Source organism: Rhamphochromis sp. 'chilingali' (genome assembly GCF_963969265.1).
Source record: "Rhamphochromis sp. 'chilingali' genome assembly, chromosome: 14".
NCBI classification, from domain to species: domain Eukaryota; kingdom Metazoa; phylum Chordata; class Actinopteri; order Cichliformes; family Cichlidae; genus Rhamphochromis; species Rhamphochromis sp. 'chilingali'.
In genome coordinates, this window is record NC_137941.1 from 29,211,690 (window position 1) to 29,225,603 (window position 13,914).

Consider the following 13,914-nt stretch of genomic DNA (forward strand, 5'->3'; position numbering starts at 1 on the left):
CTCCTGATTGGAGGTGTTAATAGAAGGGATGTACCAATCTGATATACAGTCCGATCCTGGCCCAAATTACTGGATCGGATATTGGGATGAAATAAGAAATGTAACCTGACCCATTAAATGTCAAAAAAGCGCTTCACAAAACTTGCAACATCGCATGGTCTCACACATGTTGTTGTGTTTGAGACCTGTTGGCATGTCAGCGGTGTGGAGTTACTTCAGAAAAAAAAGAGCAAGACCGCAGAGTCTGACTTATGCAATGCAAATGTTTCATGATGGCAGCAGTGTTGGGAACTTTAACACCACTAACATAATTAAACACTTGCAGAAACACTAAGGAAAGGAATACATGGAATTTATCCAGGCCTCCAATGCTGAGAACAAAAAAGGTACTGTATCAACAAGCACTTTTGGAAACCATTCAGAAGCGTGAGAAACTCCCTCCAGAAAGCAACAAAGCAAAGCTGATAACAGAGAAAATTGTTGATTTTATAGTGCTTGATGACCATACCCTTTCTGCTATGGAAAATGCTGGTTTTCAAGGCTTAATGGAGCATTTGGTGTTGCCAAACTGCCATTTCATCTCCAAGCAAGCTATCCCAGAGATGTACAAGCAGTTGTCTAATTTCCTCTCTGAATGTTTGGAAAGTATTCCCACGTTAAACTTAACAACTGATATTGGGATCTTGGACGTCTGTCCATCGTCATTTCTAAGTCTGACCACACAATTGACAGACTCAAGTTTTACTTTTACACTATAAAAAAGCAGTGTTGCAGACTAAACAGTTTCATGGTTAGCACTCAGGAGAGTCCATCTCTACAGCTATGGAGGAAATGTTGGAAAGAAAAAATTCGAAGAATTAAATCTACGTTATTTTGCAAGACAATGCCAGCAAAGGTAATGGATCAGCAAGGAGTTACAAGTTTGGGATGCTTTGAGCACACGTTGCAAGTCGTGGTGAATGAGGGACTGCTAGCACCAATGTAGTGGATGTGACGCTGTGGTAGTTGGAAGAAAAATAGTGGGTCACCCTCAACACAAGCATATTCACGTTTAGAGGACATTTGAATGGAGCTGAATATGCCACCAAGAGGAGAGTGTGTGTGTCAGAAACGGTGACGTCATTCTAGATTAGATAGACTTGTCGTTCAGTAGATACACCACCAGTGCATATTAGAAAATATGCTGCCTGTGTCATGAACCGAAGTTCCGTGCGCAAGCTGGACCCAGAAGCAGAACACACACACCAGGGTAGGAGGTAATAAAGAAAGCAAATTTATTATAACTAAAGGTGTCCCGTGAGGGTAGCCGAAAAAATAACGTATGGAACCAGAAGAAACCGAGGGACTGGGGAGGTGAACTGCGCAGGGAACGCCGAGAGCGGGGCTGTGAGAAGGGAGGTAGCCGGGCTGAGTGAACCAGAGGGGGGAGGGCTCCAAAAGGGTCGAGACGGCGAGGCTGATAGTGCTTCCGAATCTCAGGCGGACAGGTGGACAGGCAGGTGGCTCGCAAAAACGCCGAGTTGTGATCTGAGTACACAGGGTAAAACAGAGTCAGTTCCAATGGACAATTTGTCATAAGGGGTTTTTTCCCGCAGGTGTACGTTACCGCTGAGAGGCGACTACGGACTGGCGTGGAGCAGCAGGTAGGGCAGGATTAAATAGTCCACCTGGTGATCGCCTGGGATGGGATGCAGGTGTGGGGTTAGCAGCCACGCCCGTGGGCGTGGGCATCCCAACAGCACCCCGTACGCCGGGCCGCGGACCATGACAGCCTGGCTCAAAATAGTACAGCAAAGTATGTTGAGATCCATAAAATGGACATGGAATAAAGAGCAAGAATGAGGGCCCAAGTTTAATCACCCTACCTGATGATACATTTAATATTATCATTTGGCTATTTTTATAATTTCAGGGACTTCACAAGTGCAGAAACCTCAAAACAATCAAAAGCTACTTTAATGGTAGAGGTATGGAACATGGACGAGGTTTTGAGGAGAACTACTCATGAAAGAATAAAGTTACGTTGAAACCAAGCACACCATTGTTTTTCTTGTGACATTACCAATAAGTTTGATGTGTCACATGGCCCTCTTTCTATTGAAAAAACAAAAGTTGTATCCAAGATGGCCGACTTCTAAATGGCCACCATGGTCACCACCCATCTTGAGGAGTTTGCCCCCTCACATATACTAATGTGCCACAAACAGGACTTTAATATCACCAACCATTCCCATTTTATTACGGTGTATCCATATAAATGGCCCACCCTGTACATTAGATTCATCAGAGTGACATAATGTTTGGCATTCTTGGAGTCAGCAAAGAAGACTCCTCGGGTAGAATCTACAAGCCCAAGAGACTTGAAAGTGTTTTGGATAAAATCCCGAAGGAAAACACTGTAAATCCTGTGCCTCAGTGAGCCAACCATTCAGCGTTCAGACAATCCACTGCTGTACTGGAAAGTCAACCAACCTCGATTGCCCACTCTGGTTTCTACAGCAGCTAAATTTCTCTGTGCACCTACAACAAGTGTGGAGAGTGAGAGACTCTTCAGTACAGCCTCTATTGTTATTGATGAAAGGAGAAGCAGCCTGACAGCTGAGAAGGCTGAAATGCAGATCTTTCTAAAGAAAAACCTCCCTCTCATGTTAAAGTGGACACGTTACAAAAGGGTTATTAAAAGAATGAGCTTTTTTTTTCATTCGAGTTTGGGCAGCTAACGTTTTATCATAAAAAAGTGGTATCGTGCCATTCCTAGTTAATAGCATAGGGACTGGGCAGGTAGTGAGCTGAAGAGTGGACAGACGGAAATCGGCCGAAAGGGGAAGAGGAATCAAGAGGGTGTTCTCAAATAAACAGAAGCCTGAGACACATACCAGAGGAACCAGTACAAGGTTGAAATCACCAGAATGCTAAAGACAACTTAAACTAAACTGTCAAAGGCGCTTGCAAAGAAAAGTGTCTGGACTTCTTTAAGTTACTTGAAGACGTTTCACCTCCCATCCGAGAAGCTTCTTCAGTTCTGAGGTCAAATGGTGGAGAGTCCCAGATATAAACCTAGTGGGAGTAACCCCCCACAGAGGGACAAAAGGACCCCCTGATGATCCTCTAATCGCCTGAGCCAAGGTGTGAAACTGGGTGTGGGTCCCAATCAGCCAGAGTATCGGGTGCGTTCATTGTGAAACCTGGCCCCACCTTATCATGCGAATTCCTGAGATCAGATTGCCCAGGATGTGAGTGGGCGTTAAGGCGTCTGGGAAGGGATCTTAAAACTGGATTATAGATGGCAGAGAGTTGGTGTCGTAAACCACCGCCTCTGTTCAAAGATGGTCGCTCACAGTGGACATAGATGGCTTCTTTCACTCCTCTTTCAAACCATCTGTCCTCTCTGTCCAAAATGTGAACATTGGCATCCTCGAAAGAGTGTCCTTTATCCTTAAGATGCAGATGGACTGCTGAGTCTTGTCCTGTGGAGGTGGCTCTTCTGTGTTGTGCCATGCGCTTGTGAAGTGGCTGGTTGGTCTCTCCAATGTAGAGGTCTGGGCATTCCTCGCTGCACTGTACAGCATACACCACATTGTTAAGTCTGTGTTTTGGCGTTTTGTCTTTTGGGTGAACCAGTTTTTGTCTGATTTTTTCTCAATGGGCCCCTTGCAAAATGTTTTTATACCTTTCCACTTCCTCCATGTAAAGGTTGGCTACAATAGGTGACACCTATTGTAGCCAACCTTTACATGGAGGAAGTGGAAAGGAAGGCTCTTGGCTCTTTCAAAGGAAGAGTACCCAGCCACTGGTACAGATATGTGGACGACACCTGGGTCAAAATCAAGACACAAGAAGTGGAATCCTTCACTGCGCACATTAACGCTGTGGATAAAAACATCAAGTTCACCAGGGAAGACACAAAGGACGACTGTTTGCCTTTCCTGGACTGCACTGTGCACATTGAAGAGAATGGCAACCTCAACATTGAAGTTTACCGGAAGCCCACACACACGGACCAGTACCTCCTCTTTGACTCCCATCACCCTCTGGAACACAAACTTGGAGTAATTAGGACCCTACACCACCAGGCAGAACATGTTCCCTCTAAGCCTGAAGGAAAAAAGAAGGAACACACACGTGTAAAGGAAGCACTCAAAACGTGCGGCTATCCTAAATGGGCGTTCTTAAAGTCAGCAAAGAGGCACAGAAAAGAAGACCAGACACCAGCGAGGGAGGATAAGAAGGACAGACGCAACAACATTGTCATCCCCTATGTAGCCGGTGTATCGGAAAAAAAAAACTCAGGAGAGTTTTCTCCAAGCATGACATCCCGGTGCATTTCAGACCAAGCAACACACTCAGACAAAAACTGGTTCACCCGAAAGACAAAACGCCAAAACACAGACTTAACAATGTGGTGTATGCTGTACAGTGCAGCGAGGAATGCCCAGACCTCTACATTGGAGAGACCAAACAGCTACTTCACAAGCGCATGGCACAACACAGAAGAGCCACCTCCACAGGACAAGACTCAGCAGTCCATCTGCATCTTAAGGATAAAGGACACTCTTTCAAGGATGCCAATGTTCACATTTTGGACAGAGAGGACAGATGGTTTGAAAGAGGAGTGAAAGAAGCCATCTATGTCCACTGTGAGCGACCATCTTTGAACAGAGGCGGTGGTTTACGACACCAACTCTCTGCCATCTACAATCCAGTTTTGAGATCCCTTCCCAGACGCCTTAACGCCCACTCACATCCTGGGCCATCTGATCTCAGGAATTCGCATGATAAGGTGGGGCCAGGTTTCACAATGAGCTCACCCGAAACCCTGGCTGATTGGGACCCACACCCAGTTTCACACCTTGGCTCAGGCGATTAGAGGATCATCAGGGGGTCCTTTTGTCCCTCTGTGGGGGGTTACTCCCACTAGGTTTATATCTGGGACTCTCCACCATTTGACCTCAGAACTGAAGAAGCTTCTCGGATGAGAGGTGAAACGTCTTCAAGTAACTTAAAGAAGTCCAGACGCTTTTCTTTGCAAGCTCCTTTGACTACGATGACCTGGATGACTGGGAACCTTCACAGACTTAAACTAAACTGGTTACCACATCACTACAATGTAATAATCTGGCAATCAATGAATGAGTCCTTTTATTCAGGCAGTGATCAATGGATGTTGCAGGTGTGCCAGCGAGAGGCCAGACTGGATAGAGAGCACTCCCTCCTGGAGGACATCACACAGCTGGAAAGACCTGTCTGTATTCACATGCTCACAAAAAATGGGTAAAAGGGGGAGAGAAAGACAAGATGAGAAAGAGGAAGAAAATAAAGAAGAAAGGAGAAGGATAGTCCTGTTAGAGGAGGATAAAAGGGGGAAATCTAGGAGCTGACAGGCACTGATTGACAGCCTGGCTCTAATGGATATCTACTCCCTTTTCAGAGCACAATCAGATGAGGAGAGTGTGAATCATGCAGAACCCAGAGGTTCAGAGGCTACCTTCAGGTCCTGAACACAGGTACTTTCATGCAACAGAGCACAAAAGCAATGTTGGAGGGAATGAAACTTGTCCATTACAAGTCATGGTTGTACATAAGGCATTGTAAAAGGTACCTTTTAAAGTGAGCTGAATGGTTCCTAGTATTCCTGGGTTTTAGTCAGACTTCTACACAGAGATCAGTCCAGAAAAGCAATACTGCAACATCACAAATCATGCTCATGACTTCTTTTTTGGTTAGACTTCCTACTAGTATTAGATATTTAACACAAGGTATTAAAATCTAGGTCGATATGTAATCATTGATGTCACTCATGTATCTGAAATGAGTTTTAAAAATATCTGAATTGTCTGAGTCATGTCCACTTTTGAATAACTAATGTGTTCTTGTACAATCTAACAGGTCCAATTGTACACATAAGTGGGTCTGTATGGAAGACTTTTGTTGTAATGAAGAATTCCTTCTCTGCGCTCCACCTAGGCTGTCAGATGTATCCAGAGAACAGTTGCCTTTCCTCCAAGACCTCACAGTGCCCATCAATTTCTAACAGAAGAGTTTGCCCTGATGTCACAACATCGATTTTCCTTGAGCTCTCTCTCTTTGATCTGAACTGCCATGTTGCTCTCAGAAACAAACACTTGAATAATACCTGCATTTTTATATTGGATTATGTTGGTTAGTATGTTACCCACTCCCTCAAGAGGTGTGCTTATTTTTGATCACCTAATTTGCACTGCTTATGGTGGATGGCTTGCATTCATACATTTATGGATTTAAAAAAAATAGCATCCCAATAGCAGTGTGCTTGTGGCCTCTGTAATATGTACATGACTGAAAAAAATGTGGACAGTTTTAACACAGACTTTCTGTATAGTACAAAGCACTATGAGCTGCTTCCAGATATGAATTTACTTTTTAGATGAATGCCTAATGTGTTTGGAAATGTGAGATTGCTTGTAATGTGTTTATATGAGTTACACTACAGTCTCCTCAGTCAAAGGAGCTTGGAAAGAAAAGCGTCTGGACTTCTTTAAGTTACTTGAAGATGTTTCACCTCTCATCCGAGAAGCTTCTTCAGTTCTAAGGTCAAATGGTGGAGAGTCCCAGATATAAACCTAGTGGGAGTAACCCCCCACAGAGGGACAAAAGGACCCCCTGATGATCCTCTAATCGCCTGAGCCAAGGTGTGAAACTGGGCGTGGGTCCCAATCAGCCAGAGTTTCGGGTGAGTTCATTGTGAAACCTGGCCCCACCTTATCATGCGAATTCCTGAGGTCAGATGGCCCAGGATGTGAGTGGGCGTTAAGGCGTCTGGGAAGGGATCTCAAAACTGGATTGTAGATGGCAGAGAGTTGGTGTCGTAAACCCCCGCCTCTGTTCAAAGATGGTCGCTCACAGTGGACATAGATGGCTTCTTTCACTCCTCCTTCGAACCATCTGTCCTCTCTGTCCAAAATGTGAACATTGGCATCCTCGAAAGAGTGTCCTTTATCCTTAAGATGCAGATGGACTGCTGAGTCTTGTCCTGTGGAGGTGGCTCTTCTGTGTTGTGCCATGCGCTTGTGAAGTGGCTGTTTGGTCTCTCCAATGTAGAGGTCTGGGCATTCCTCGCTGCACTGTACAGCATACACCACATTGTTAAGTTTGTGTTTTGGTGTTTTGTCTTTCGGGTGAACCAGTTTCTGTCTGAGCGTGTTGCTGGGTCTGAAATACACTGGGATGTCATGCTTGGAGAAAACTCTCCTGAGTTTCTCTGATACACCGGCTACATAGGGGATGACAATGTTGTTGCGTCTGTCCTTCTTATCCTCCCTCGCTGGTGTCTGGTCTTCTTTTTTGTGCCTCTTTGCTGACTTTAAGAACGCCCATTTAGGATAGCCGCACGTTTTGAGTGCTTCCTTTACATGTGTGTGTTCCTTCTTTTTCCCTTCAGGCTTAGAGGGAACATGTTCTGCCCGGTGGTGTAGGGTCCTAATTACTCCAAGTTTGTGTTCCAGAGGGTGATGGGAGTCAAAGAGGAGGTACTGTGTGTGGGCTTCCGGTAAACTTCAATGTTGAGTTTGCCGTTCTCTTCAATGTGCACGGCGCAGTCCAGGAAAGGCAGACAGTTGTCCTTTGTGTCTTCCCTGGTGAACTTGATGTTTTTATCCACAGCGTTAATGTGCGCAGTGAAGGATTCCACTTCTTGTGTCTTGATTTTGACCCAGGTGTCGTCCACATATCTGTACCAGTGGCTGGGTACTCTTCCTTTGAAAGAGCCAAGAGCCTTCCTTTCCACTTCCTCCATGTAAAGGTTGGCTACAATAGGTGACACGGGGGAGCCCATGGCACAGCCATGTTTTTGTCTGTAAAAGCCTTCGTTGTACTTGAAATATGTAGTGGTGAGGCAGAGGTCTAACAGTGTGCAGATCTGATCGGGTGTGAAGTTGGTCCTGTCCTCCAAGGAGCTGTCTTCTTGTAGTCGTTTTCTGACAGTCTCCACCGCCTCCGTGGTGGGTATGCAAGTGAAAAGGGAGACTACATCAAAGGACACCATGGTTTCATCTAGATCCAGGGTAAGTTTCTGGACCTTGTCGGTGAAGTCGGTGGAGTTCTTGATGTGGTGTGGGGTGTTCCCCACGAGAGGCGCAAGGATGGTAGCAAGGTGTTTAGCAATGTTATAAGTGGCGGAGTTTATGCTACTGACTATGGGTCTGAGTGGGACAGCTTCCTTGTGGATCTTGGGAAGTCCATAGATGCAGGGTATGGCATCCCCTGGGTAAAGGCGGTGATATGTAAGGCGGTCAATAATTTTGTCCAAACAGTCTCCACAGTTCTCCTGCTTAATATGAAGCTTTGTGTCTTCATTTAGAGTAGACTAGAGGATGGAAACCTGCAGTAAATCTGTAATTGACTACAGATTAAATAAAGTGTAACCTTTCATACACATGCATTTCAGGCTTTAGCACTCTTGGCTCAGCATTCATTTTTTGATGAGTTGATGTCATCCATTGACCAGTTGAAATTGTGAATGCTTTGCTTTACTTGTGATTACGAGCTGAGTGTCCAAACACCAGCACAGATGGCAGCAAACTAAAATGCATCTGTTCAAATGTATCTGCACATTCCGCCAGCCAACCAAATCATGTCGTGATTGGCAGCCATCAAAAATCTTCTGGTATAATTCTGGCTGGATGTTTGACCATTTTTCTTGTCAGAGTTCCTTTAAATTGCTTTGTTTCCTGTCATTTACCCAGCTTTTCAGTGTAGTCCACATATTTTCAACATGATTAAAATCAGGGCTTTGGGAAAGCCTTTCAAGAAGCCTAAGGTTCTCAGTCATCCAGGTCATCATAGTCCAAGTCTAACATTTCACCTCTCATCTGAGAAGCTTCTTTAGTGGTAAGAGCAATTTGTGGAGAGTCCCAGATTTTAAGTCCTATGGAAGTGTCCCCAAGAGGGTCATGGACCCCCTATTGATCTTCTACCTAATCACACAAGCCAAGGTGTGAAAAGGGGTGTGGGTCACAATCAGCCAAGGTTTCGGGTGAACCCATTGTGAAGCCTAGCCCCACCCTATCATGTGATTTCTTGAGGTCAGATGGCCCAGGATGTGAGTGAGCGTTAAGGTGTCTGTGGATGGATTTCAAAACTGGATTATAGGTGGCAGACAGTTTGCGTCATAAACCACCGCCTCTGTTCAAAGATGGTCGCTCACAGCGGACATACATTGCTTCTTTCACTCCTCTTACAAACCATCTGTCTTCTCTGTCCAAAATGTGAACATTGGCATCCTTGAAAGATTGACCTTTGTTCTTTAGGTACAGATGGACTGCTGAGTCTTGTCACATCGAGGTGGCTCTTCTGTGTTGTGCCATGCGTTTATGAAGTCCACTTCAAAAATGTCTTCAAGGAAACTTAAAGAAGTTCAGATGCTTTTCTTTCCAAGGTCCTTAGACCTTTCCAGAAGCCAAATGATAGCCTGCTTTATCCATTTAAAACATAGTTTTGATGTGTGTTTGGGATAACCGTCCTGTTCGAAAACTGAGCTGTGTCAAGTTTCAACCGTCTAGCTGTAGATTTGAGGGTAAGTTGAATCATTTGTAGGTAGTCCTCATTATTCAATCCACTTTGTGCAGTACTACTAGCAGCAAAACAGCCCCAGAGGTTTGATCCCATGATGATTGACAGCTGGCAAAATGGCCATAAAGCTCAATCTTTGACTCATGTGACCAAAATTTTTCTCCAGAAGGCATTTAGCTTGTCCATGTAAACAGTTGGAGCAGGTCCTTCTTTGTTGGTTGGCACCTTCTCATTTCATAAAAATGTAAAACACCTCACTGTGGACAATGATGCTGGTGTTCCAGTGGTTTTCAGGCTTGAGTCCTGGTGGTTCCTGGGTTGATCCTGAATAATTCTCTCATCTGAGGGTGACAACTGATGTTGTTTAGAACATCAGTTGTTTAGAAATGACCCAAAAAGCTCTGACCTCAACCCTATTGAGAATGTGTGTTCTACACTTAAAAGCCCGCTCTGTGCCAGGACATTTTACAAAATATTAGCACAAATGTATGTATACTTTTGACCCCTGTGTGGATTAGAAAAGATCAAAAATAAATTCAAACTTGTGCACCCAATTCTTGTTTTTCTAAGTCATTAAACATGTATGCAATACAATCATTCCACCAAAGAAATCACCCATGATGAGTATCTATCTATCTATCTATCTATCTATCTATCTATCTATCTATCTATCTATATATATATATATATATATATATATATATATATATATATATATATATATATATATATATATATATATATATATATGAGAGAGAGGGCTTTGGCATATTGCTGAATATGGTAATGCTAGTAAAGTGAATTGAGAGAGATGCAGGTTTAACTTGAGTGAGAGAAACACAGAGAGAGTGTGAGAGAGCGACTGAAGGAGGGACAACAGGACTTCCAGATTCAGGAATAAGAAGAGGAAAGAGAAAGCGGCACAATAAATAGAAGAGAACGCTTGAGAAAGAGAGAGAGAGACCGAGAGAGGGAGCATACCAAAATGGTATGCGGGGGAGAGACCCTGGGTAAAAAGGGAGAGAAAGGGAGAGAGCGAGAGCAGGAGATCCAAGTGAGAGAGCTGCAGAGAGAGAGGGAGGGAGAGACAGGCTGCATGTGAGAAGCAGCGTGAGCGAGTAGAAGCAGAATAGCATTCAGCTCCTGTTCACCACAGAAGACGACTCAACAACTTAATGGCACTCTCCTGGAAAGCTGAAAACACACGGAACCTCTTCAGTCTGCTGATGGGAGAGAGAGAAGAAGTTTGCTTTCCTCCTCCTCCTTCTCTTCCTTCTGCTTCTTTTTTAGTTTTTTTTCCTTTTTGGAAAGTGACAAGATATGGAAATGTGCAGAATGAATGATCAAGGTCTGTGAAGGAAGGAGATCTGTGTTTATTCATGAAGGATTTGAAGAGTGACTGACATTTTCCACTGAGGGCTTATGCAAGTACAAGGAGGAAAAATGTAAGGAATATTTAATTCTCTGGAGGTCTGACATTGTTCTTAGTTACAGTGAACAAGGAATACTTTCTTACTATGAGTCAAGAAATGCGAGTGAAGGAAGGAGACTGGAAAGTTAGTGACACATACTCACACATGTCAGATATCATCATGTTCATCATCCATGTCTGTCGGCTGCCGACGCACTCTCACAGGTGCAGGGATGAGTTGAGACGAGAGAGCGAGGACGCTTGAAGATTTCCACACACATTAGGAAACACGCACGTACAGCATAATGACATCTGTGCAGGAGTGTCAGCTAGGATAAACAAATTCTGAACATTCACACGTAAGTCAGGGTTTGTGTAAAACTGATAACACCAGTGTGTCATTATACTGTTTAAGAATGACCATTTCAAGGCTAGAGGATTTTTTTTATTTGTTTGTGTTCTCATACTCCTTAAAGATCATACATTAAAGACTGACTGAAAAGAAACAAAGTTACTGAATAACTGCTTCAACCAGGCCATGAAATTCTGATTTGTAACATTCCCGACTTCACATGGACCTGATATTTTTAACATGAACACAGCCTTGACTTCAAACTCCAAGGAGGAGAAACCTGCAACTGCCATCGCGCCAGCTTTGAGTGGATTCTATAATCAGAAGAGATTTTTTCTTTCCTAAATCACTGAAGACATGGGACCTAAAACAACTCTGTTCTGTTTGGGATATTTTGGGCAACGGAATACTTTTGTTTCTTTGTTTTCACAGAGCCAGATGACGGACTGTTGGCACAGTGAGGTTATTAACCAAGCGAGATATCATTTTTAAGCGTTTGGCATTGTCCTGTGAGATCAAACAGCTGCTCTTCTGGTTGCGCTGAATTCAGCAGAATGCTATTTTTGTTTCCCCGTTGTGGAGATGATTTTTTGATCCTCTGACAGTCAATCCGGGGACTTTTCTTCTTTTTTTTTATTTGACATGATGGAGCAAAGAAGTGGTAAACCATATTGAATTACAGGTTAATTGCTCGAGTGATGAACGGTGTTGTATTTATAATATTCAGAGCAACGGGAATGGAAAACAAGTGAGCGATGAACAGACTTTCCTCTTTTCTCCGCCACTCTGACCCACTTTCCAGGCAGCGGTCCTGAGCATTTATCGAGCTGACACCATGAATCTGCATGGTGGCAATGTGTCAGAGTTGATCTCTAACACTGTCACAGCCGTTACCACTCTGGGGTCTAACCCCTGGCCTCCACGCGAGGAAGGTGGCCTCCAAAGCAGCAATGCCACAAACCTGGGCTGCCAGAGGAACAACGTGGTTCATAATGGCAATGACGCACAGCTGGGGAACTGGTCTCACCATAACGTGGTGGGAGTCTACGGGTCTCAGTGTCCTCCCTTGGAGCAGCTGATGCAGAAAAACTGGGCAGCCCTGCTGATTTTAGTGGTCATCGCTGTCACGGTCATGGGCAACATCCTGGTGATCTTGGCCGTCTCCCTGGAGAAGAAGCTGCAGAACGCCACAAACTATTTCTTGATGTCACTGGCAGTAGCTGACATGCTTCTCGGCATCTTGGTCATGCCGGTTTCCATGGTGACCATTCTCTATGGTAAGCATTGAGTGACACTCATATCGGGCTTCATTAAGTTGACATTTGGTGTGTTGCTGACTCGAGTCCAGCAGGCACAGTGCTTTGTTGTTGTTGATGTGGGCTTTTTTTCTCCTCAAAGAATGAATGGTTACATGACTAATGACTAAACAAACTCCACCTGCCTGCATGTGTAAAGCTTTGTTGAACTGCAAATCATTTCTGAGACATTGGTGAGAGCAGGAAGTGAAGAAATCACATTAAATCTGACGTTTTTCTTTGCATTTTGAAAAACGTATATTTGGTTTTTAGAGAACTGCTCTTGAAAATATGTCTTATGAGGCAATCCCAGTCTGTGCATGTTAGAATTCATGCATGGCTGTGGCTTGAGGACAGATGGAGAGCAGCAGTGATGGAGGTGTTTGGTGCTGTTGTTGTGAGTGAAGTGTTTACTCCAAGTGCTACTTCAGCACGACAAGAAAGGGGCACACAGAGGTGGTGCAGAGACCAAGTTACTGCAGTCCTTCAAATCACTGTTTCACAAAAATACGGTAGCATGCAAAAGTTTGGACGTCTTCAGATTTCTGTTACTGTGATGAACATAGCATGAAGTGATCTTTAAAAGGCATAAAGTTATAGATTAAAAACTTTCCTTTTTTTTTAGAAAAAAAAAGGGAGAGTGACAGTAAATACGAAGAATGTGATTCAGAAGTTTGGGGGACTCTTTAATAGAAATGACCAACTATTACCAAGTTGTGTCAGATTTACTTGTTGTGCTTGGTCACACAGTAGTCATCAGGAAAGTATTGCAGTTTTCAAATCTAACAGATCCCCATTTTCCAAGAGAATGCTATAAGAACAAAACAAAGATGTAGCTGGTCTGAGCTTGGAAAGAAAATCCTGTGTCTGGACTTCTTTAAGTTGCTTGAAGATGCATTTTGGAAACAAGTATTGTAGACTAATATAGTTAAAAGAGAACTTACTGAAAGCCATGAGAAAAATGTGGGGGAAAAACAATGCAGAATTGTTAAATATAGGGCTGATCAGTCACACTTATATATCTGTTCCAACCAGTAACACTATGAGTGAGCAAGAATGAATTTCATTAAATATCAGTGAACAGTAAGATAAATAATAAATAAAACTAAAGATTAAATTAAAATATTTTCTATAATCCATAGGTGGAAGCTGAAGGTTTTACTATGGCCCTCATAGTCACCCTGATCAAAATTTTAGAAATCTGGGGCTTTATTTCAAGACAGCTGCACATGCAAAGCCACCAAGAAATTTAAAAGAACTACAAATCTTTTGCAGGAAGGAAGAAAAGGCAAAAATCCTCCCAAACAAGA

The 13,914-nt window shown here is 43.6% G+C and overlaps 1 protein-coding gene across 1 annotated transcript in view; it reads left to right on the forward strand.

Annotated features, from left to right (window-relative positions):
- The first annotated feature begins 10,717 nt into the window (after positions 1–10,717).
- htr2aa (5-hydroxytryptamine (serotonin) receptor 2A-a) overlaps positions 10,718–13,914 on the forward strand; it is a 104,972-nt gene continuing 101,775 nt past the window's right edge. Inside the window, exon 1 of the mRNA XM_080903973.1 lies at positions 10,718–12,586. Coding sequence (XP_080760099.1) covers positions 12,145–12,586 — 442 coding nt within the window. The 5' untranslated portion in view covers positions 10,718–12,144. The remainder of the gene's footprint in view (positions 12,587–13,914) is intronic.